This window comes from Malurus melanocephalus, unplaced genomic scaffold (assembly GCF_030028575.1).
Source record: "Malurus melanocephalus ecotype Western Australia unplaced genomic scaffold, MMel_1.1 scaffold_288, whole genome shotgun sequence".
Lineage (NCBI taxonomy): Eukaryota > Metazoa > Chordata > Aves > Passeriformes > Maluridae > Malurus > Malurus melanocephalus.
This window is the reverse complement of record NW_026623520.1, coordinates 169,990-193,293: the sequence shown is the minus strand read 5'-3', so window position 1 is coordinate 193,293 and position 23,304 is coordinate 169,990. Positions and strand designations below refer to the sequence as shown.

The 23,304-nt window shown below is 44.0% G+C and overlaps 1 protein-coding gene across 1 annotated transcript; it reads right to left on the bottom strand.

Annotated features, from left to right (window-relative positions):
* Nucleotides 1–9,208: 9,208 nt before the first annotated feature.
* On the bottom strand, nt 9,209–17,291 carry NRSN1 (neurensin 1). The gene is made up of 3 exons (XM_057376715.1): nt 17,127–17,291; nt 11,801–11,998; nt 9,209–10,784 (listed from the first exon to the last, which is right to left on the bottom strand). The coding sequence occupies exons 2-3, from the start codon at nt 11,987–11,989 to the stop codon at nt 10,386–10,388; spliced, it is 588 nt and encodes a 195-aa protein (XP_057232698.1). The 5' UTR covers nt 11,990–11,998; nt 17,127–17,291; the 3' UTR covers nt 9,209–10,385.
* Nucleotides 17,292–23,304: the final 6,013 nt, after the last annotated feature.

The window sequence follows — 23,304 nt, the reverse complement described above, 5'->3', positions numbered from 1 at the left end:
ACCGGCTTGGGAATTTTTGTATTGTAACTATGAAAGAAACCATGTTGCCAATTTGGCTGTTACATAGTTACAAATGTGAGACCAATGGCTCAGTTAAACTTGCCCAGGGGTTTTTTTAATGTCACAATTCAGGTTGGTCCTGTGTTATTGGTGTGTGTGTTCAGGCAATACTCAGCAAATGACATGAGTTTGGTCTGTTCACTGGCAATTCCTGGGAAAATTACAAAACTTCTACCTGTCTCCCTGCTGAGATTCCTAATTTCAGCAAAGCATTAAAGAATAGGCCTAATTCCCTTAGGACTGCAGTTTTCATTGAATTTTAACTAGTGCTTTGGTACCTTGACATATCAAAGCCAAAATAAGTTAATTTGTGGAAACAAGTGGGTGAGAATAAGGAAAATATAATCCCTGTTCAGTCTCATGTAAAGTATGGTGAAACAAACCTATGTGCAGAAGAATAAAAGAGTGTGTGTGAGTCTTCTGATCACTTGAAAATATAGGGAAAGGATTGTTGCTGGGGTATTTTGACTGATTACCCCAAATGTTCACTAAAACAACCGTTAGATAGTAAATGTGGGTACCAAATGAAGTATCTCCAGGAAGGGTGTGTTTATTAAGAAGCTGCAATCAGAATGATTGAATGGGATGCACTCGAGGATGTTTTGTTTTGGGTGGCTCACAGTCTTCAATCTAAGTTTTAATCAGAAGTGCTGTGGACATGGCAATAGAGAGTGGAGCCATCTGCTCTCTGTAGATTATTGTGTGTGTGCACATTTGTATCCCTCACCTTATGGATGTGTGTGAACGCTGAAGGCATTTGCTGTGTGCTCACACACACACTGCACACATAAATCATGTGCATATTAATAGTTTAATCTTCTTATAATGTTAGTGACGGGAAAAATATTATTGGTTGTAGCTGAAATTTGCTATAATTATACAATAAAATATATCACATTCTAGTAATAACCTCAAAAAGGGTGACAGATCTTAGCTTGTGTGTACACTTCAGTGCTTTGTTGAACCAAACTCAGAATTCTGAAAGACTGAAATGCAAAGGAAATAATGGCCTGGGAGCTATTGAAAGCTGTGGGAGTTATAAGGCAGTGGACAGGATTTGGAAAATTCAAGAAAGTACAAGTCTATAGTGCAACATGCAATACCAAAGCACTGAATTGTCTTTAGTATTAACCTGCTTGGCAGCAAAGCCCCCACCTTTGCCAGCTGGGGCTGTCAGAGGACCTTGCTTGGGGGTGTCCTGCAAGAACCAGGCTGTGCTTAGAGAGTCACTGATGAGCCTCACCCAGCACCTACAGCCTGAGCGTGGCAGAGCTGAGACCCTCTGCCCTCCCAGGCTCTCTGCTCCATAAGGCAGGTTTTTCCTCCCAGCACTGCCAGTGTGAACATGGTGCTGTTCCTGGTGGCTCCCAACCCTCTCCACTCCCTCAGAGGCACTGCAGGACCTTTCCTCCCTCTCTGACCCCTCCTACAGCAGCTCATCCCACTGGCTGCACATTCTTGGGGCACAGCCTGAGGAGGGTGAAAGCCAGCCCTTTGCTCCTCTGCCAGGCCCTCCACCAGTATAGAGCAAGGGATGGTTCCTCCCTGTGTGCAGTACTTGGCTCTTCCCCTTGCTGAGCTGGAGGAGAGTCCTGCCAGCCCCTTTCTCCAGGCTGYCAAGGCCCCTCTGCTCGGCAACAAAGACCACTTTGTACTCACCATTTGGAATGACACGGCTTCTTCCTCACAGTTAAGTTCTGTGTAGAGACACYGAGCAGAGTATTATAAAGACCTAAGGGAAAGTACATTTCTTAAGACTCACTGCATTGCTTTCTATTCTCCTTAGTTTAGAGCAATTCTTTTCTTCTTTCTCATCCTGTCTCTATTAGAAACAAAAAAAAATCCTATTCAGATTTTAAACTTTCAAATATTAAGCCATTTACATTTTCTCCTTATTCAAAAGCTGCTCAACACCGTAGAATGGAAAAACATTGCTAGAAATGCATATTCCAATTTAAATGCAATACCAGGCATCTTACACCACATACCAGGTGTAAGACAACTCTTGTCAAAATGCTGAAGAAAAACCCAATACTATACCATTTATTTTTAAGCAAATGATTTGTTTTTCTTTAAAATTAGATTATTCTGATAAATATTTGTCATTAAGAAAGAAACCCCCGACTATCCTTTCCTCTCCAGCCAAGCAAGGCTTTCCCACACTGGTGAAAGCCTTCCCACAGTGGGAAATGTGTATGCTTGGGAAGGGGCAAAGTGATGTGAGTCTTCGGGGCTCCTGTTTGAGAAGATGGGAACCACCAGCCCTGGGGAGGGGAATRAGCAGTCCAGCCTTCAGCTGAAGGCTGAAGTTTTGTAGATGAACCAGTTGAATATCMYAGAAACAAGGAACTTGGAATATTTYATTAGAAAGTACTTAGGGGGTGGGTACTTTATGTTTGCATTCACATAGGTGAGTGGATTTTCCCAGTCTTGAGGAAAAAAAAATGTATTCAGGCTTTGGTAATCTCTCCTTGTATTAGTTGGGAAGGACCTCTGATTTAACTAGAGATTTGACTGATTTAAACTCCTCAGTGATGAAGTGGTGGTGTCAGAGATAAGCAGTCACACTGCCAACTGTGCTTTGGGTCCTCACCTTGGTATCCTTTTAAAAATCTTGCTCTTCCTCTGCAGCCATGGATTGTGGTTTTGTCACTACATGCAATCTCCTCCTCATCCTTCTGTTTCTTTGCTGCCTTTGCTGCCTTTGCTTCTTTGGTTGTGAGAAGAGATAGCTCTAAAAATAATGMCTGTGCCACGTTATTTCTCCCTTATAAATTGTTAATGCAAGGCAGGCGTCCTTAGAATTACCTGAGCTTCACACCTTCCTGTCATTTCTTATTGCTCCCACTGACCCCTGCAGAACTAGCACCAAACAGAAATGACCTTGATGAGGCAAGGGCTACAATTTGCATCCACTATTTGAAAGCAGCCTCCTTCTGCAGGGAGAGACAAGGCCGAAGACTATTTCTCCTTTTCATACAGCACAAGWCCTTGTTCAAGATGCACAAAGGGTTCATTGTTCAAAGTACCCTGACCACATGATTGTAGGTGGCTTATCCCAGGACAAGGAAGGTAAGGCAGAGAAACCTCTCGGGTGCCTCTGGCTGGGACACTCYCCCTCCAGCACATCTGATGCTTGCAGATGGCGCTGTGAATGTGCAAAGGGAGGCACACATCTGCCTGCTCATGGAGATTAGAGCCTTTCCCTGGAAAAACATTCCCAAGTGTGATTTTCTGTGGGGAAACTGAAGCAGAGGTTTTTTTTGCATAAAAGGTGTGGGTTGTTTTTTTGGGTTGGTTTGGTTTGCGGGATGGAAGGAGGCAGGGTAGTTCATCTCAAAGGCCTTAATATTGGCTCAAGACCTTTTTCTCTCATTAGCACCTCTCCTCCTTGAGATGTCCCACTGGTGTTCCACAGCAGGGAACAGAGCCCTGGCACTGCAGAGAGCCCCTGCCATGGCTGCAGGGGTGGGCAGTGTTCTGGCTGGTGCACGGGGGAGGTAGATCATGACATGCTGACTGACATAATGGTGTTTCCCACGGCTTCAGACAAATGCCTGCTCCTCTSGAAGTCTCCAGTGAGTGAAAAAGACTACACACAACACTTCCTTATGAGGCCTCCCATACCAAAAGAAACAATGCAGAGTCAGTGCCACTTGTATCCATGGGAATTGGGCTCCATGCAGTGCACCCAGCAGTTTCGCTTCTTTGACTGCTCTGCCCTGCACCCAAGCCAGTGCCAGAGCAGTTCCCTTACTCGTGGTATGCAGGCTGCAGTCCTTGACATCTCCCTTCTCTGCTCTTTGCTGTGTGAGTGCCTCAGCCGAGGCCTGACATGCACAGAAAACGTGGCCAGCAGCTCCTTCCAGAGCACATCTGGAGAAACCTCGCTGTGTGCTTGGAGTTTCTGCTAAACCAATGTCTGTGTGATCCACAGCTGGCTGTTTTAAAATGAGCACTTGATGGCCTGGTCTGCACTGCTCCTGGAGAAAGGTTTGGGACCTGCTTTGTGTGTGTCCCCTTGCTGGCTGCCTCACAGACAACCTGTGTGGGGACACTTGGCAGCACACCAAAGGCCAGGACCTTCTCAACACAGATCGGTGAATGCATCCACAGAGACAAAATCATCTGGCTAACAGCTCTGGAGCTGCTTTGAGCTGAGGCCTTCCAGGTTTGTGTCAATGGTTCAGGCAGGTGAACTTCTGTGTTTTCCTGTCATACCTTAGATGGAACACAACTGGTGCCTCGAGAGAGAGCAGTGTAGCTCAGAGAGCAATGATGAGAGCAGGCGCTGAGCTGGAGGAGCAGATGAAGRGCACAGGACCCAGACAATGTCAGGGCAAAGATTTGTTGCAGCCTTTGTAGACCTGTGGTTAAATACAAGACATGTTTAAACCAACAAACTCAATTTATCACTTTCCAGTTACATGATCATCTGGAGGTCAGCACAAGCCCTTTACCATCCATTCTGTTGTGATTTTAAGCTAAAGAGGGCTGACTCCATGTGCTGCAATCATCTCTCTTTGACTGGTGCTCACTGCAAGGAATGAAACTGCTACTCCTCCTCCCATGTCATRAGACGGTGATGTCTTCCTCTGGGGAAATCTGAGACCTTGGCTCTCAGGGCATGTGGGAGTTCACATGGCTGCTGTGATGATTTCTGRAAAAGTGCTGGAGCTGTCCCTGCCCTCAAAGTTGAGGTAGAGGCCAGAGCTGAAGGAGTGTCAGTGTCTCCTGTGGCTGTTCTGGGTTTCAGTGACTGCCTGTGCTCTGCTTTGCACTGATTGTGTACCTTGCTCAGGGCCTGCTCAGTCACCTCTGATGTGCAAGGGGGGGTGCAGATGAACCCACTGGTTTGTGACCTTACAAAGCAGGGAGCCAGAGACCTGGTCAGCCTGCATGTGAGGGTTACTGGGGATCTGATACTCCCTGCAGACCGTGGCTCTCTTCAGTAGTCTTTGAAGTGAGGGTTTTTGTCTTACAGCATTCTTGCTCCAATTTCAGAAGTGCCTTTGCAAGAGGTCAGTTGAGAGCTGAACCAATGCCGAACCCATTCAAAATATTTCTTTATCATAGTACACTAAAGGGAAAAATGTGTCTTCACACTAGAGATAATGCTCTTGTCCAACAATAAGGTCCTCATGTTTGTCTAGCCATCTGAGGAAGCCAGAATATTGATGTTAAAAGCTGATTGGGTGTTTTTAAGAATTTACTTCCATGAAGATTTTAATGACTGTATTTTAACTACTGTTTTCTGGTCACAGGTTTTAGACTTGCAGCAAGGTCAATATTCACAGACTGTCTCTTCTGATATTCATTCACAGATGACCAAACTGATGCTTAAAATGTTGCATTTCATCAGCTCTCCCCTGGAGATTCCTTCCCTTTTGCCTCTATCCCGTTCATCTCCCTTCTGCCAGCACTGTACATGTTTGCCCTGTGCTTCCATTTCAGGCAGGCACATTTTGCACCCCTTCCAAGACATGCATGGGTCAGGGGTCCCTCTCACCTCACCCTGCTGCTCAGGAGGCTTAGGAAAGAAGTGTCAGGGCTTGAGATTCCCGGTGGAGGCCGGGAGGAAATGGGCAGCAGATGCTCAAGCCATTAGGTGACCAGAGGCAGGAAATAATGACATTCCAGAAAGGCCTCTTGCCCCCTGAACACCACGACCACCAGCAGCTCATCCTTCAAGCCTCAGGCTGAAGGGTGCCTTTACCTAGGRAATGGCATGAAGCCATGAGGGCCATGAGTTTTGAGGCTGAAATTGCTGGTGCAGCATAGCATACATTGTTAAATCAACTAGCTTATTGCCATTGTTTAAAACTGATCTCCCATTTGTATTTGCACAAACCCATGAATGGTAAATTATGGGAAGAAAAGGGTGCCTTCAAAAATCAGCTGTAAATAATTAGGAGAAAAACAATAAAAGGAGTTATTTGGTACTGGCTTTTTTCTCTGAAGGGCTGGTAGAAGTATTTGCCTCACCTATTGTCAATATGCAGAGATTATTTTCATCCCAATACCTCCGTAAATTATCTGACAGCAAAGCTGAGCTTTGCCCTGCTTAATGTGCATCAAGTGAACTGATGCAGGAAATGCACACTGTGTGGTCTGCCACACGTCCAGATAAGAACTGAAGAAAAATGAGGGGGTGGATGGATTGTTTGCCCAGAGACCAGAAGGCTCCAGAAGGATCACTCACAGCCTCTAAATATTGGAAATAGGYGGAGACTGGGTGGATCTTTCTAATTACAATTATGTTCCTTCGGGACAAACTGTCCCATGGGGATGAACTGGCACAACTCAACCATTGTTTCTCTAAGAGGTGCGTGGGCATTAATCCCAAATGACTGGTGCAGGGTATTGTTCTGTAGAGATGTTGCTTCCTTCAGCTATTCAAGGGGCGAGGCTGTGCCTCCAAAGCCTGCTCATACAGCTTGTATTTTATTGTGTCTTTGCCCTGATATACAGTGACCTGAGAGGGCAGGATGACCGGTCAGCACTGAATAATCCCAAGTGCTGATTCTTTTATTTTACCAAAATTGTTCCATTCTTACCCCTTTTGTAGAAAGCTGCTGGGAAAGTGCATCCAACTAAGGTACTTGCAGTCTTTGGCTGTCTCCTTTGCATTTCCTGTCCTCGGGGGCTGACTGGCCTCCCTGGTGTTCAGGTTGTGCTGCTGCTCTCCCCCTGCCAAACCTTTCTCTCTGCAGCCTCCCCATTCTGCTGCTGCTGCTTTCATGAAGAGCTGTTCACTTGTACTTGCTCATGATTAAAAATCTCATACCTGGAAATGGCAGGCTGAGGCTGTAGCTGAAGCTGGGAATGAAATCTGTTTACAGGATGCTCAAGAGGAGGAATGTTTCTGTCTGCCCGATTCACCATGCACTGGGGAAAAAAAAGGAAAATTAAGGGGTCAAGAAAGCCTGGAGAGCAGAGAACAGAACAGATGCCAAAGAGAAGCCTTTTCTGCACAGTGTGCTGAGGAAGCAGAACTAACCTTCAGGACAGCATGTACTAACGAAAATTAAGCTAGTGATTACCACTCAGATGAAAATTGTGATTTCTTTCACTACAATTGCAGAGAAAATGGTGTGGGGCTGGGAGGGGTTGCACTGTAATTTAAAGCCAAATGCGGCTAGAAAAGGGGGCAAGAAATAAGGTGAGCATTAAGAAACTGAATGGAGCCTCTGGAGCAGAGAGGTCAAAGAGTTGAAAAAGGAAGTTCTTGGCTGCTTAAGCCATATCTTATTTGCTCTAAGGTCTCCATTAATGTGCCCTTTCGAAAGACGATGGAAGTCAGTGCTTGGAGGGGGAGTCCCAGAATTAAGTGTGGGCTGCAATTTAGTGGGGATGGGAGAAGTGAAGAAGTTAGATGGTAAGGAAATGATATGTGCAGGGACAGATTGCCCTAAACCTCACTAGAAATTTCCCRGGGAGTATCACTGCCTCCCACTGCTCCCCAGCTGGAGGCTGTCACAGGTATTTTCCATAAGAAAGCAAACAGTACAGTTCTACTGCTTTTAGCTGCTGCTTTAGCTCCTGCACCAAAGTGCGAAGGTGTTAAAAACATTACAAGAAAATGGATCTTGAAAATGTTTCTGACGTGTCTTAATCTTTCCAGTATGTGGCTCCCTAATAGTAACAGAGCAATTTTCTGCTCAATATTTCTACAAAAGCTCTGTGTGGCACTGATTCTCTGCTGTGAAGGATTGTAGCCTCTGGAGGTCTCAATTCCAGAAAAGATCTAAGCAACCGAAACAAGAGTTTAATGAGATGAAACGTGTGTGGCAATGTTAGCCATGACATTATCAGCTTTGCTGCTGCTGCTAAATCCCAAGTGCATTTTCTATCCCAGCAAGCTTCGGTAAGATCCCCAAGGGTATTTCTTTTCCCCCAGCACMTGGGTAATGCCATGCCATGACTCATCTGCTTTTGTCCTGCCAAAGCATGCACAGTTCTGTGCACTACGACAGAGCACCAACATTCGGATCAGCTCTATCCATTACCTGTTTGGTCAGTTGTCTTCTGGGTGAAAATTTAGTGACACTTGCAGGTGTGTATCTACATGTAGGGTATATTTTAAAGAGAGCTATATACCTGTATTAGCTAGTTTGGGTGAATTAGCCCAACCTCTGCTTTCTTTTCCAGCTGGATTTTCAGTCAGACTTCCAGTAAAGTGTTAACAAAAGGCAGGTGGAGAAAAGGAACTCGGTAACAGCTACAGGAGCCCTCGCTCACATCTCCTTCTGTGAACTTCACTGTAGARCTTCAAATGTCACATTTCCTCCATGCACGATAAAAAAGTCTCAGTTGAAAAGGCCAGGACAGCTTGACTCTGCTGCCCACACACCGATAGCCTGACAGCAGTGAAAGCCAATGGCAGTAAACAGCAATCCTAGCAACCTGGACACGATAGGCTGAGGACACTCTCTGCCTGGAATAACTAACAAACAGCAGCAGTGACAGCATCTCCCAGTCCTTGCATGTGCCTTGTGAGTAATCAGTGCCCCTCTCCCCTGTCCTTGACRGCGTTCTTTATGAATACACAGCTCCTCACTGTGTCAGTCTTCTCATCTTTTCCTCTTTAGCACTGCTCCATCTACTTGTCCCCTTATTTTGAAGTATGGGGTGCAATGTGCTTTTGCACTTATGGTACATKGGTGCAGTGAATTGCCAGATGCCTTAACAGCTACTCTCTCCCATTCTGTGTGACCATGTGCATGTGACAAGCCCTCAACTGTCCCATCTTTTCAGTGCTAATGCTTGGACTCTGCAATTGTGTCGCCCAAATGGGAACTTTCTTTGCAGAAGAAAATTTTACTTCCCATGGTGTTGTCAGCCATAATAGTTATTGTAGATTCAGCTGAAACTTCCAAACACATATGATCTGGTTGAYTGAAGTTTTAAGTATGAACTGAGTGTCACAGACCACAAAATATTTATGAGCAAGGGAAAGTGCACAGCTCTTACCACAATCCTGTCAGTATTGTGGCAGAATCTGTTTGATTTAGCACTAAAGTGGCTTCCTCACCACTGAAAGATGAAAACAGACTGCATTGAAAGAACCTGTGAGTTTCAGTGGCTGATTTCTCCTTTGAATAGAGCTCTTAATTTTTTTTTTACTAGAAAGGAACTATTCACRAAATCCATGGTTGGCTCACGCCTAGAATTTTATTCAATCCATTCAAAAAATAGACAGAACTGTAAGGTGGCACATATTGTCAGAGTACAAATGTCACATCTTTATTTATACAGTTGATTAAGACAGTGAAATAATTGCCCTGGGTGAGAAATTAATTAGGGGTCTTCCATGAAAGGACAAGTCTTTAGGTAAGCATTACACAAATGTATGTGATTAAGCATAACTTTTTCTATTCTCTATAAAAATATAAACAGCATTTTCAAAATGTCTTTAGATACGCATGTTGAGATCATCTAACATGGCATCAATGTACTGACAGAACATAGGGCCTGGGCATGTCAAACCACATTTATTCACCCAGACAAAACTAAAACACTTTGTTTTAGCCTCAAACATAATATAATGAAAGAAACAATATCAAAGCAAAGACACACTAGTGTGATGTTCCTCTTCTCACAGGAATTCCTAATTTTTATTTTGTTTGTAGTTTTTGTTAATATGGCAACGACTAAGACAAAARTGGCACTTTAGCACAGGTTAATTGTAACTCAGGATCAAGTATAACTTGCCTTTCCCAGAAAGTAACATTGCTAGAAAGTGACATTTTGTCGGGATCAAATTAAGGGCTCTCACTGACATGTTTTGCCTGTGCAGTATTACTTTGATACAGACTGTAGCATGTGATAGGAGGATAAGTGCAAATCACAAGGGCAGAATCTTGGCTTCCCAGAGAGCAAAATCAGGTGGGAAATGTAAGACTGAACAGTATTTTAARGGCAAAAAAACCCCAACAAAGCAACCAAATGAACAAAATTAAAAAAATAGAAAATTCATCTAAACTTTAAATAGTGGGATGCAGGGTGTTCCTGGTACAGCTGTCATAAATGCACCCTGGGTTTTCCAGGGATGCAATCTGATAAGCTAAACACCTAATCATTGTTGCAAGAACTTATTGGACCCACACAGATTAAAAGGTTCAGATATACTGATTATATTGGTCACAGGTCTAATCACATAATTTCCTTTTTCCAATCCTAAATTTTAACCAGAGCAGCTCCTCCATTAACTCCATGTTTATATAGCAGAGCACTCGATGTTTCAYTTGACTAGCACAGATGCCAACAAGGGCTGATACCTTTCAGTTAAAGTGATCCACAAGAAACAAAACCTAAGGGAAGGGTCAGGTTTCAGATAAAGGCTGGACATTTTGAACTCTGGACAAAGTGACAGGTATCTTTGATTCTCCTGGTGCTGGCGCTTTTGTGACTGGGTTTGCATGGGCTTTTATATCAGCTATTCTCTCCTTAAATCTTTGTTGGAGGTACTTCTCTTCTTTGGAGTAATTTTTAGCAAAAGCAGACATCAGCAGACACGCTGCCACGGTGGACCCTCCAACACAGAACAAGATTGCTCCTGCCAGCTTGCATATATCAAGGGACCCATTGAACTGAACAGCACGGGTATCCACAACAACAAAATCATCCTTCCCAAGGGCTTCGATTTTCGGTGGCACAAGAAAGCCCACTACAAGAACAGCTACACCTATCAGCATAAAAGCCGTCCCAGAGATGAGTCCGACCTGGAAAACAAAGAAACAAACAAAATTCCAATTAATTTCCAGTTTTTCCACTTCCCTTTTTGGTTTTCAGTCGGGAAGTGCTCCTAGGAGGCGTTTCTCTTTCACTGTGTCTTGCAGATACAGTTCTCTCCTAGGAGTTATTTTTTCTTTTAGGATATAAGAGGCCCTAGTAGAACTAGAATAAATGAAAAAACTGTCTTTTTACAACTCATGTTTATGTAATTGAGTACTGACATTTCTGGAAACAATGGAATTTGCATTGCTATCTCTGAATAGCATTTCATGTTGAAAAGGTCCCATCAGAAAGAGGAACACAGTTTAACTCCAGTGCTGTGTAACTGATTATTTCTTTAGCTTCAGATGGTGGTTAGCACCAATAGTTCAGTGTCTGCTGGTAGTCTGTCATATCCACCACTTGCTTTTACTTCATGTGATGTCTTTCCTTTGGAGGAATTAGAAGGAAGTTGCTATTGTCATGAGCAAATCACAGAGTGTTTATAGCGTATTTCAAGTGTAARTTCAAAATTTGGTTCACCCAGAAAGTTCCTGGGGGAAGGGAACATTGCGGGGTAGGGATTGGATGGCCTCACAGGCCACACCCAACTTCTGCTCTTCTCCAATTCTGTCAAATACTCTGACCTTAATGGAGATCTTTTGGTTTTCTTGATCCCTAGGTCACACTCTGCTCTTAACCTACCAGTCCAATTCCCACAATCTGGCAGGACTRTTATGGGTGTAGAGCTGAGGTAAACTACACTTCCAAGATGTTGGTGGGGCTCCCAGATAAGACTTTGGTGTTCAGTGACATTGGGGCAGAGAAATTTAATGATACAAAGACCCCAGTGAGCTGATGTATTTTGGTAAGAGTGCTCTGCTCTCACACATAGTTATTTGGCCATCTCTGGCAAAACTGAGTAGCAAAAAGCCTTTCTGTATGAATACTTAATACCACCAGCTACACAGGGAAAATCCTGAAATGGGAGTTTCTCTCTCCAGTAAAAAGCAACAGGTAATACCTTCCAGAATACAGAGCTCCACCTGCTCGGCGATCTCTGGATCTGAAAATCATCCTCATACTCCCAAATCGAAGCTGTGCAGTCCTCATAAAACTGATGCAGGTAGGAGCGAACTCCATAGCGTTGGTACCCTCCCTCGGTGCTGCCCTGCGCGTGCTTGGACCCGCAGATGTCAGCATAGGAGCTCATCCTTCCTACCTGCAACGAGAGGTTTCACACAAAGCAGATCATTATCGGTGTGGCAGGAGAGCAAAGATGGCTGCAAACTCTCCAGATGTGATGAAAAGAAACRGCTCAGGAGAGACCTTTCCCTCAATTTTTTGTAAACCAAGAAATGATCCGAGTAYAGCTGCATGCAGTGACTCAGCTCAAGGAACTCAGTGACTTGGCACAGCATAGCCCAAAGGTGCTGTAGGGAACATTCCCTCCCATACACACGGTGCTCGCTCCTCATCTTTCACACTAATGTGCTACTGTGTTTCCATGGAGACTGAAACAAGCAGGATATGCCAGGTAACAAAATCCAGCATCCCTCAAGGGCTCAAGTTGCCTCTCTTCCATACTGTCTCTGTCAGTAAACTGGAGCTTGCCACCTTAGGAACTTTCCAAACTGCTGGGTAAGAAGTGTTTTTTAATTTTTTTTTTCTGAGCTTTTGAAGTGCAGGACTAAGCATTGATATACCCTTCCCAGCCAGAGGAAACAGAGGCAAAATAAGTCCTAGACAGATTAAAAGAGTATATAACTTGGACTTAAACAGGGATATTAAAAAAAAAAAAATTAAAAATGCAATGCTATAACAGCATCACTCTGCTCAATGAGAGTGAAATGAAAATATTAAACTTATGTCAAAGTATGCTGTCTTGGAGACGTCAATGCCCAAAGGTCCTGTTGTCAATGCCAAGGTCCTGTTGACCTTAATAAAATCTGAATTTTGCCCACTATGAAAAGCATCAACTAAGTGTTCTACTCCTTCCACTTCATGGAAATTCTGACACATAAAATCTATATTTAATTATGCACGTCCAAGGCCTGAACTTGCTTGCGCAGGTGTGATGCTATTGAATTCATTGAAATAATACTAGCCCCTAAAAACAACCTGAGCAATAGCTCAACATTGCTTAAGCTGTTTGGCTTCTCTTAAAAGAAGTTCAAAGARCTGTAGTCCAAAGGGAACTGTTAATCAGAACTTGCACCTGAATGTCATGGCTCAATTTACATCAGCTTCAAGCAGTACGTCAGATTTCCAAAGTAGTTTCACTTGGACGAAGATTTGATGTGCTCATGGCAGCTGGGACCTCCCAGTTTTGCAGATCTCTGCTCTTTGGGAATGGGCAATCTTGCTGAGTACAAAATACCTGAGTATGCAAGCCTTCAAATTAAGGAGAATCCAGAAAATACTGGTGAGGAACAGCAACAGTCTTACTGAAGCTTTTGGCTGGCTCAGCTAGAAATCAGTGCTGGTATAAACGTTGAACTTCCAGCCTTTGGGAATCTGTATTCTTCGTTCAGGAATAAAGGTGAATTTGCTTTTTCCTCTTTACAGAAACCTGTTATCTTGAGGTTTTATTTATTTTGTAAATCTAATATGCATTTAGTTTGGGATTTCATGATCTCAACATCTTATAGCTGCAAATATATCTCTTACAACTCAGTAATGAGGTTTCAAGGCTCTCACAGAAGTCATGACCCAGTGGAGGAGGCAGCCCATGTGTTGCTAAGGGACCTGCCAAGGGCCAGAGGGATGATTGCTGGCAAGTGAGCTTTGCAGAGCAATAGCGGTAGCACCAGGCACAGCTTCTCTCAGGAGCACCTYTTTTTGAACACCAAATTGCCTCTGTACCCCCTGCAAGTTTCCCTTTTATACATCAGCCAGTGTAAAGCTTTAGGAAACTAAAGAAGTACTCTCCAATCCTTGTGGGATTGCTCTCTGCTAGTAGCAGATGGGCTTGCTTTCTGCYAGTAGCCCCGCACCAGTGTCCTTCAAGGTGCTGGTCTTCCAAGAAAAACAGGCAGGGTGGGGAGAGACCTTGAGACAGCAGGAAACTCCTGGGCAGCACCAGTTGCTCACCATGTGAGCAGGGAAAGCCTGGCCCTAAAGCCACCCTGTGTCAGGCTATACACAGCTAACATTGATGTTTCCMGCTACAGTCAATATATTGAAAAACATTTGTTTGTGTTGTGGTTTGAGCCCAGCTGGCAGCTAAGTACCTTGCAGCCACTCGCTCACCTCCACCCCTTTGCCTAGCTCATGTCAGCTGTCCTGGCTGTGCTTCCTCCCAGCTTTTTGTGCAGCTCCTCACTGGCAGAGCATGAGACACTGAGGAGGTCCTTGGCTTGGGGCAAGTGTGAAAMAACAACCATATCAGTGTGTTATCAATGCTGTTCTCACCCTGAATCCCAAACACAGCACTGTAATGGCTACTGAGAAAAAATTGAACTATATCCCAGTTGAAACCAGGACAGTGTGTTGTGCCTTTTTACCATGTTATGAATTTTTGAACACTATCATTATCTGAGGTACAAAAAAATCCCAAAGTTGTGGTATGTATACAAGTATACAATCTGAACTATCGTGGGGAAAAGCTGTAAGCTATTTTACTTTTGGAGGCTGTTCTTCTGTGAAAGAACTCTTTTTGTTTCCATCTCTCATTATGCTGTTTATTCCCTACCCGAAAAAGAGAGGAAAAGAAGCCCTCTTTCATCACTGCCATCATTTCTTCAWCAGCTAGCTTCCATCTTTAACAGCACAAGCACTGAGGAGTTCTGCCCAACTCATAAACACACCTTAGGGGGAAAGGAGAAGAGGAAAAAATGGTGTAATTTACCATAGCTGCCCCACCTCTCTCTACAGCAGGGTCACACCACCTATACCTCAGCGATAAGAACACTTTACATCCATATCCCTCAACCCATCTTTTGGTTAAGCAGATTTCATCTCACACATTAGAAAGAGAATAAAGAGGTTAACTAAAGCTCTGCCAAGACTCATTCTCTTGGATCCTCAGATCACATCAATCCTACCTACTTAATAAATTATGTTTAACTCCTGGCCAACTTAAACCATTCAGGTAAGCAAGTTTAGCATCATATAATGAGCAGAATGGAAGCTATTTTCTCTAGGTTTAAGTGACTCCATAAGGTCAACACAGGGAAGAACCAGAATTAACATGACCAGATGATGTGAACCTGCCAAAGCTTGCTTGTACCACTCCAGTTGCAATCAGGAGTATTCAGAAAGGAGATGAAGCATATTGCTGAGTCTGAACCAGCAACTTTAGTTATTATGATTAATTCAAGAAAACTCAATCTGACATGACAACTGTATAAACATGATCTTGCATTCATTGCACTGTCTGTATGTTCTGTCAATATAGAAAAAGAAGGATGCAGTGTTTCTAACAGCTTGATGAAGAACTGCCTGTAATGACCACACTGCCTGGAACCACTTACATGACACATAGACACTTTTTCTTTAACAATCAAAAAGGCTAATAGGTGGTTTTGGTCAGGTATATGAGCAAAATGATAAATAAGAGCTGGGAGGTGAAATAGAAAACAAAAGAATGATCTTATGTTTCAAAGAGAAAAAGTTGTGATAGCACCAAGTAGTATGACCTTTTAAAATGGAAGGAAAAAAAGAAAAAGGACTGCCAGAATTATTCATTCTTTTCAAGCACTGGATAATATTAATTCTACTGAACATCTTCTTCATGGCCAGACTCTTTCATTTATAAGTAATCTCCTATCTTTTGCAAAATACCTTGCCCCATAAGAGACAAGAGGTGGCCCTCCAACCCTGTATGAAGGAGCCTGATAATCTGGCCTAAGATGGTTTCTTCTCTCAGCTGCAATGTGAATGTAATTCTCTTGCTACTTCCAGTTAGGACACAAGAACTGAAACAGTCAGAGAGAAAACAGTCCTCCACAAGTAAGAAGGAAATGTGTCACAGCATCAATTTACATTGGATGAATAAATACTGCAGTAGCTATGATCTCTTGAGTGTTGTGTATTTGCATGTCTCGCCTTCAGGGCTGAGAAACTAAACATTGAAATGTTGGGAAACTTTTGCTAAAAGGAGAGTCACTTTTACCCAAATCTGTGTAATGCACGATCTGAAAACATGCATCCAGGCTGAAAGGAGTGGCTTAATCATTAAGTTTTTCAGAGCCTAAACCCAAGGTGTTTGGGAAAATGTGGGATGTAGGATCACAGCTTCAGAGCACACCACTGCGTAGTAGCAATCCATCCCCTAGCAACTTTTGTTTCCATGGCAAATGCTGTCCTGTTTACTTTGAGCTTTACTATCCTCTGCTGATCTGTGGAAATGTGATTGTATTGGTGAACAGATTAAAAGATGAACAAGCTCTATGAAAAATTAYCCAATAAATTTTCCAAATACTTTGTTTTCTTGTGCAAGGGCTGAACACATTTWAAAAAATTAAAATGCAAGGCACTGACATCTCAAAAGCAGAACAAAAGGAAATAAAGATGTGTCATCGCTCTGTGACACTACACTGTAGTAAGCCACAAATGTAAGCCACAAATGCTGATGGCTGGCACAGGTGAAGTCACTCTCCCCCTTCTTCAGACTTTCATACTTCGACCCTTCTGTTCAAAGAGCCATGTTTCCAGTCCTTACCTACAGAGAGCGTTCTTTGCGAAAGCGAACACTGGCATAAWCAGACTGCCTTCGATAGCAGTCTCCGAGGTGGCCTTTCTGCTGCCTCCTGCTCTCCCAGAGCTGCCCGGGCCGAGCCGCGCTCCGCCCGTGCAATGCCCTGCCCTCGCTCGGGGCTGCGGCACTGCCAGGGGCACCTGCAGCCGCTCCCTTCAGGACAGCCGGCACGCCTGGCAGGCTCCCGGGGACACTTATTCACCCCTGCCCTGCACCGGGGATGCGAGCACATCTCATCCTCTGTTCCCGGGGGGCGGCCCCGCCCGCTTCGCCGCCGCCAGGGGCCGGAGCGGGATGCTCTCCATCTCCCCTCTCCCGGCCGAAGCGGAACAACTCCGCAGCGCCCGCACGCCGACGGGATCTCGGCCCCCGCGACCCTGGCGGCCCGGCGGTGCTCCGGGGGCACAGCAAAGCCCGTCCCGGCCGCCCCCTCCCCGATCCCCGGCGGGGCAGCGCGGCACCAGCCCGCCCCGGGAGAGCCGCGTCACCGGGCGGCAGGCGAAGCCCGGGGCTCCGCCGTATCCCCCGTCCCTTCCGCGGGATGCTCGGCGCCGTCCCCCGCCGTGAGCCCGCCGGCGGCCGCAGGAACCCCCGCCGAAGTGCGGAGCCCAAGTTTGCCGAGGGGCCGGAGCGGCGGCGCCGCGGTTACCTGTCCCTCCCGGCGCTGCCCTCGGCCGGCGAGCCCCGCGCTGGCGGCGCTAGCTGCGGCTGTCCCGCCCCGGCCCCATCTCCGCTCTGCGCCGCCGGCCCCAGACAGCACGTATTATGTACGTCCCGGAGCGCCGCTCGCTGCCGCGCCGTGCCTGCGCACTGAGCGCCGCCGCCGCCGGCCGCGGAACGGCGCCGGGCCGAGCTCGCCACGCCGCCCCCGCGCTCGCCACACCGCCCCCGCCCCAGGTCGCCCGTCCAGGGGCTCCCGGCGCTCCCCGGCTGCCGGAGCTCGGGGTCCCGCCGGCCGAGCCGCCCCCCGCGCCGGGCAGGCCCGCAGGGGCACGCCAAGGTCACCGCGGTGTCCTCCCCAGAGGCCTCGGATCGCGCACCCCACACCGCCTCCCCCTTTAGCTGGCATCCAAAACCGCAGGGAGCCGGTGCTATGCTATCTGTCCAGCCCAGTGGATGGACATGACGGAAAGTGTCCTGCGAAGGGATCTGGGGAAGGGAGTCGGTCAGCGGGAGACCGAGAGGGACTCCTCAGGGAGACAGAGGGAGGCTGAGGGCCAAACGTTGATGTCTGAGGGCTGGCCACACAGCAACAGGTTGGGTGTTCAGTGGGAAAAGATTTTCAGAAAACCAGTTTGGGGGACTAAAGAAGCTGGTGAGGAAAGGGTTAGCATGACAAGGCACTAAGAGCTGGAGATGGTAAAATGTATCCCACGAAGAGAGAATGTGTAATTCCTCTGGAAAAAAAAAATATATATGAGAATGCAAACGCCAAGGATTCTAAAGACTCGCACTGAAATGTGCACAGGAATAGTACTGTTGCAGCAGAAAAAGTGCATTAAAGTGAAATGGGGTAATAGTAGCCAAAGGGAAAAAACGGTGTTTTAAAAGTGCTTAAATCACTATAGTATAAAAAGAGGAAGGTTGGAGTAATGGTTTCATTAACAGCCCAAGCTTCTTTGAGAAAAATCCTGCATTTGATGACGACAGTAAGTTTGGGTAGTTGCAAACTAGGAATCATAAAAATAGCTATTAAAAAAAGAGCAAGTAAGGGATTAGATTTAGAGGAAGAAATGCTGGTTTCAGTGCATTTCATCTTGTCCTTCCAAAACTGTTACATCTTCCTTGTTTCAGGCAATGAGTAATACCAAAAAGCATTCTGACCTGAGCAGAGCTACTTCACAGCAGTGTGTGGTTCAATGAGTAGCATTAGCATACCCCAGCCCACAGCAGCTAGCACGTAATAAACTGACAATTGTTTGTGAAAAAAAAAAAAAACCAGGAAAATACAGAGAGGTGATAAATGAAAAGCCAGATTGATAAAATGAAAAGTGAGATAAAGTGATTGATAAAATGAAAATGAGAGTGATAAATGAAAAGCCAGTCTTGAAAGTGATTCTGAGATTCGTTGTCCTGTAAAGTTAACACATTGTAGTACATGTAGATTTACATGTACTATCACAGTTAGGACTGAATGCTGCTTTATCTCAGATCAAGAAGATGTCTTCTGTAGGAAAAGCAATTAATCTACATGATCAGTCCTCCCTTTGTTTACGAATCTTCTTTTGCTTACTTACCTTTTGACAAAAGCAATAAATAAAAGGAATGTGAAATACCTGTGTTGGCCCAGTTTTGTTTCCTAACTAGAAGTTATATGCTCGGCTAATCAAGACAAAGTAATATTTTAGCAATGGGAACATTTGCAGTAACACAAAAACTGATCGGTGAACTCCAAATTAATAATCCTGAATGTTAACCATTGGTAATATTGTAAGTTGRTTTTAGTGCACTATTAGCACATTAGGAAAACTTTGAACTCATCCTGAGATCAGAGCTGTTCTTGAAGTGTAGCTGAGCTTGGTTATGAGAAGCATTGAGCAGGGGATTGTAAATGTTCTGTTTAGCCTTGAAATAAGTGACATCACTGCAAAGAGGTTTTAGAATAGCAGGACCTGTAAGTCATGGTGGGACTCAGGGTTTGAGCTGCTGTTGTATGAAGGAATTTCCAAAGGTAAGTCTTTCTTCAATTATCAACTTTGAAAAAATTTAGACTGTGTTTATTCTGAGTACCTCACCTGGAAGTGGCATGGAGAGGAAGTGCAATATTCTACTCAAGCTGTAGATACCAGTTTGGGGTTGTTTTCCCTTGTGGAGAGGAAATGCAAGTCTAGTGCTTTCTTTATCTTCCATCTGCTGTTCTGAAGGTTTATAATGGACAGTAATGAGCATACTGAAGAAAAAATCCTGTCAAGAATTTCTGTAGGTGGTGGTGTTGGTTGCCATAGAGTTTACAGGCTTCTCTCTTACTGAGATGAAGTGATTTTATCAGCTGGTTTGATGAACACATCTTCGGTAGCTTCTGGGAGCCTGTGCTGAACTGGAGAAATTACAGCTTATAGAAAATATATTTCTCTTGTAGCAAAATGCAGCAATTGGTATGAGACTCATGTTCGCTGAGTTGCAGATGTCTGTTCCTATTTGCTTAATGGTAATGGCAGGATTCCAGAGGCTGTTCTTCTGTTTCACATGTTGTAGAAAGCTGCAGCCTGAATAGGTCTGCTGTAATGACATTATTGACACAGTTCCTGTCCTTACCTTCCTAAATGACTGTCTCACCTTCATGTGGAGAGCAAGGCCTGTAACACCGCCACTTCTGGGAAATCTACAGTTGACACAGATCCACAGGACCAGGACAAATACCCAATAGCTGCCTAAATATTTCTTGGGATTGTGATATTCAAATTCACCAGCACCAAGCCAGAAYGCTTTTCTGGCTTGTAGTCTCCTCAAAGAGCTGTGCTGCCACCATGGAGGTGCTCTTAAATGCCCRGAAATACTGGGGAGGAATGGAGCAAAAAGGCTCAGTTCAGGTCTGTAGTGCTGTTCTAGAGCTGGGAGGGTGTATTATGAAGAGTTTTTTAATTTTTCAAAACTTCTGATTCACAGCATRGTTTTCAAATCAAAGGGCCATCATTTTCAGAATCTAGACACACTGCCAGCTGCTGCATTCCTGTTTTATGTGAGGTGATTTGTCTGTTGCTATTGTCCAGAAATCAGTGCTTGGCTACTTGTCTGTCAGACATTGCTGCATTTCCCAGTGCTTTKTTCAAAGTGTTCTAGCGAGCAAAAATGATTAATTGTCATAATTTGTCATATTCTGTCATCATCACCTTTGGATATAGATTTGTTCTTGTCCTCTGAGCCAGAAACTCAGAATATGCTTCCTTGACAATCAAAATCATAAATCTAGGTGTTTTTTAGTTTTTTTATCTTATTCTGAAAATACATGGGCTAGGAATTGTTAGTTCTCTTTTTCATTCTTCTTGGTGCTGGTGAATTTGAATATCACAATCCCAAGAAATATTTAGGACCTGTGTAATCCAATCACATACACAAGTGATGGAAGATGTGACAGGGACCTCACATGAATCAGTGAACATTTGTCTGTGAGGGGATGYTGAATGAAGAGGAACAGGCAGTAGGAATTAAAAGTATTTTAGTGATCCATCTTCACTCAAAGACTGCCTCCATTCATCCTGTTTGTGTTTCCAGTGTTCAGTAAGAAACTTTCTTGCTCTTAGGCCTAGTTGTTGCCAAATAAGCTTTGCAAGTACAATGTTTTTGCATGGATTAGAGGCAGAAAACCTTAATTTAGGCCCAAATGAAACAGCAAAATATCAAACCCACTGTTTTCTAGAAGTGTCAATTGTTGGACAGCAAATGTGTGCCAGCAGAGAGTATTTTCTTTACAACAGCAGCTACTACTACCGCTAGACGGCTGTGTTGTTTTAAAATACATTGCCTATGAAGATTAGTGCCTGGGAGCTTGGGTTAATTTTTAAAATTTGGTTTCTCAAGGGAAGAGTAATTCAAAGCCAAGGGCAGACGAGGGGAAACTGTTCAGAATCATTAAGAGATTCAGTTTCTTTGGGAGGAGGTATGGTGTAAGGTATGCTCAAGTGCAGAGCTCCTCTGCCAAGGGAAGACTTTCCAGAGTGCTCTGTTCCCAGTGGGACAACCAGCCAGGGGCTGAGTTTCTGGGAGGCTGATCTGTGGCTGCCACGTGAGTGAGTTACGTGCTTGAGTGGGTTAGGCCACATCAGATGAGTTTCTCTCTTTGCTGTATTCCTGTCTCTGGTTTTCTCTGGTGAAGAAAAATGTTTGAACCAAAGAGTCTTCTGGTAACTCTCACATGCCTGTGCATTCTGTTCCCAGAGGTGAAGTTGCTAAATTTGCTTCACATGCCATATGCCAAGTTCTTTTGTGTTTTGGTGCCCACATGGAAATGAGAGCAACTGAAAATGACCTCTTCTGTGAATGCTGAGGGTCATGAGGATGACATTAATAACTACTCTCAAAATCCCCTGGAGTTTTAATATTTTATCTGTTTGATCTCTATTCCAGAAGTCATTATACTGTTTCCTATCATCTTTTGATAAACTGGTTGGCTTTTATAAAGCAACCATTGTAAGTTTATAATGCAATTACTCTGTGGTTGGTCTTTTCTATACCTTTATGTGTAATACAAATCTTAAGAGCAGGGCTGAGTGAAGTATTTTAATATGGTATAATCAATGTAAGCACAGTTTAAAAATTCATATTTTGATTATAAGACCAAAGATGGGAARGACAACGCTGTAATGGTGCTGTTGCCTGTGTATACTGGGAGTGTCTGAGTATGGTGGTGATCAGGCAKGAACCACATTGTCTSGAGAATGCTGTGAAAATCTTTGTGWGAAGGCATTTTCTGTTTCAAGTATTTTTTTGTTTATTGTCTGAAACAGTGCAGCTACAATGCATTTGTAATGTAATTAGCCATTATACCAAGCGTCAATTGCCAGGCTGTTACTGATTGTCTCTGAGTCCATATTTCTTGTTCAGAAAACACTGCTAGACTTAAGTGATGAAAGTCTCTCTCCAAACAATTACCTCCCAGAGAGCAGTGAGAAAGATTAGCTAAGTGCCATCTCAGCTTTCGTAACCAACTATAAATTTACTTTCAAAAGAACCTCTATCAAATGGCAACCCAAAGACAGCATCTATTGCTACAAGGCTCTCCAGAATTTTCAACCTCTATTTAGAAAGAAAAACCCCAAACTGAGGAGAGCATACACTGATTGTTCCTATGATTTATGGATGTTATGAAAAAATAAGCATATCAGATCTATCCACGGTGCTTGAGTAGTGACATAAGGGAAATATTCTCTTCTTTTTATCCAATCCAATAAAAATCTGGTTCCACCATTGATTCTGATGCACTTTCAGAGGGGGTGGAATTGGTGGGATTACAGGCAAGTATCCTCAAGAGACTAGAACATTAATATTTCTGACCTAAAAAATAGTCAGAATTTTGTGGTGATGCTGTCCACCTTAATTCACTGATGATGTTCAAAAGTAAACAGGCAGCAATCATGGGAAGACCAGTTCCATTCTCATGGACACCTGAGAGTGTCCAAATTCCAAATCACTCTTTGATACATAAGCCAGCAAGATTCCAATGTCAATATCATCCAATTGACATCATCCTCAGACTTTCATGTGGAACATTTAAAACATTGCTGCATTTCTGAATATGTAATAAGGACAGGTTGGTTGATATGAATCTACAGAGTTTTAAAACCCTTTTGTTTTCTATGACCATGTTTCACTGCAGGTGTGGTGCTCTGCAGGTGGTAGAGCTAAYTCAGCAGAGCACCTTTTCTCTCCAGAATCTTTAACCTCATAAGAGTTGTGTCCAGACTTGATGAGAAAATAGCACACAACACCCTAACAAAATATGTTTCCCTGTCTCTTTTCTTCTGTTTGCTTGCTTGGTGTTCTCTGAAGAATGAATTTTTAATGGGGAATTAAGTAACTTTTTCATTCYGTTCCCTTGTTTAATAGCTCAGGACAGCTGCTTGTTCTGGGTGTTTTGTGCTGAAAAGATTGAAGATTAGGGGACAGATCTTCAAAACTGCRTTGGGATCTAATTATTCAGTCAGTGGTGTCTCATTTAAGAGAGCTAAGCCCTTTTAAATCAATGAGATATAGATATCTAAATAATACATTTGAGTGACTTTTTTTTTTTTAACCTGAGGAAATTAGTGTGGTTTTGATTGGTTTTGTTTGTTTTTGCTGCTTTGAAATGTATTTGAAATTTAATCCTTTGACTCTTCCATTAAAAATAG

Coding starts and splice junctions, on each gene's coding strand:
- NRSN1 (XM_057376715.1), bottom strand. CDS start 11,989: ATGAGCTCCTATGCTGACATCTGCGGGTCCAAGCACGCGCAGGGCAGC. Junction 10,785..11,800: donor GGAGCTCTGTATTCTGGAAG/GTATTACCTGTT, acceptor TTTGTTTTCCAG/GTCGGACTCATCTCTGGGAC.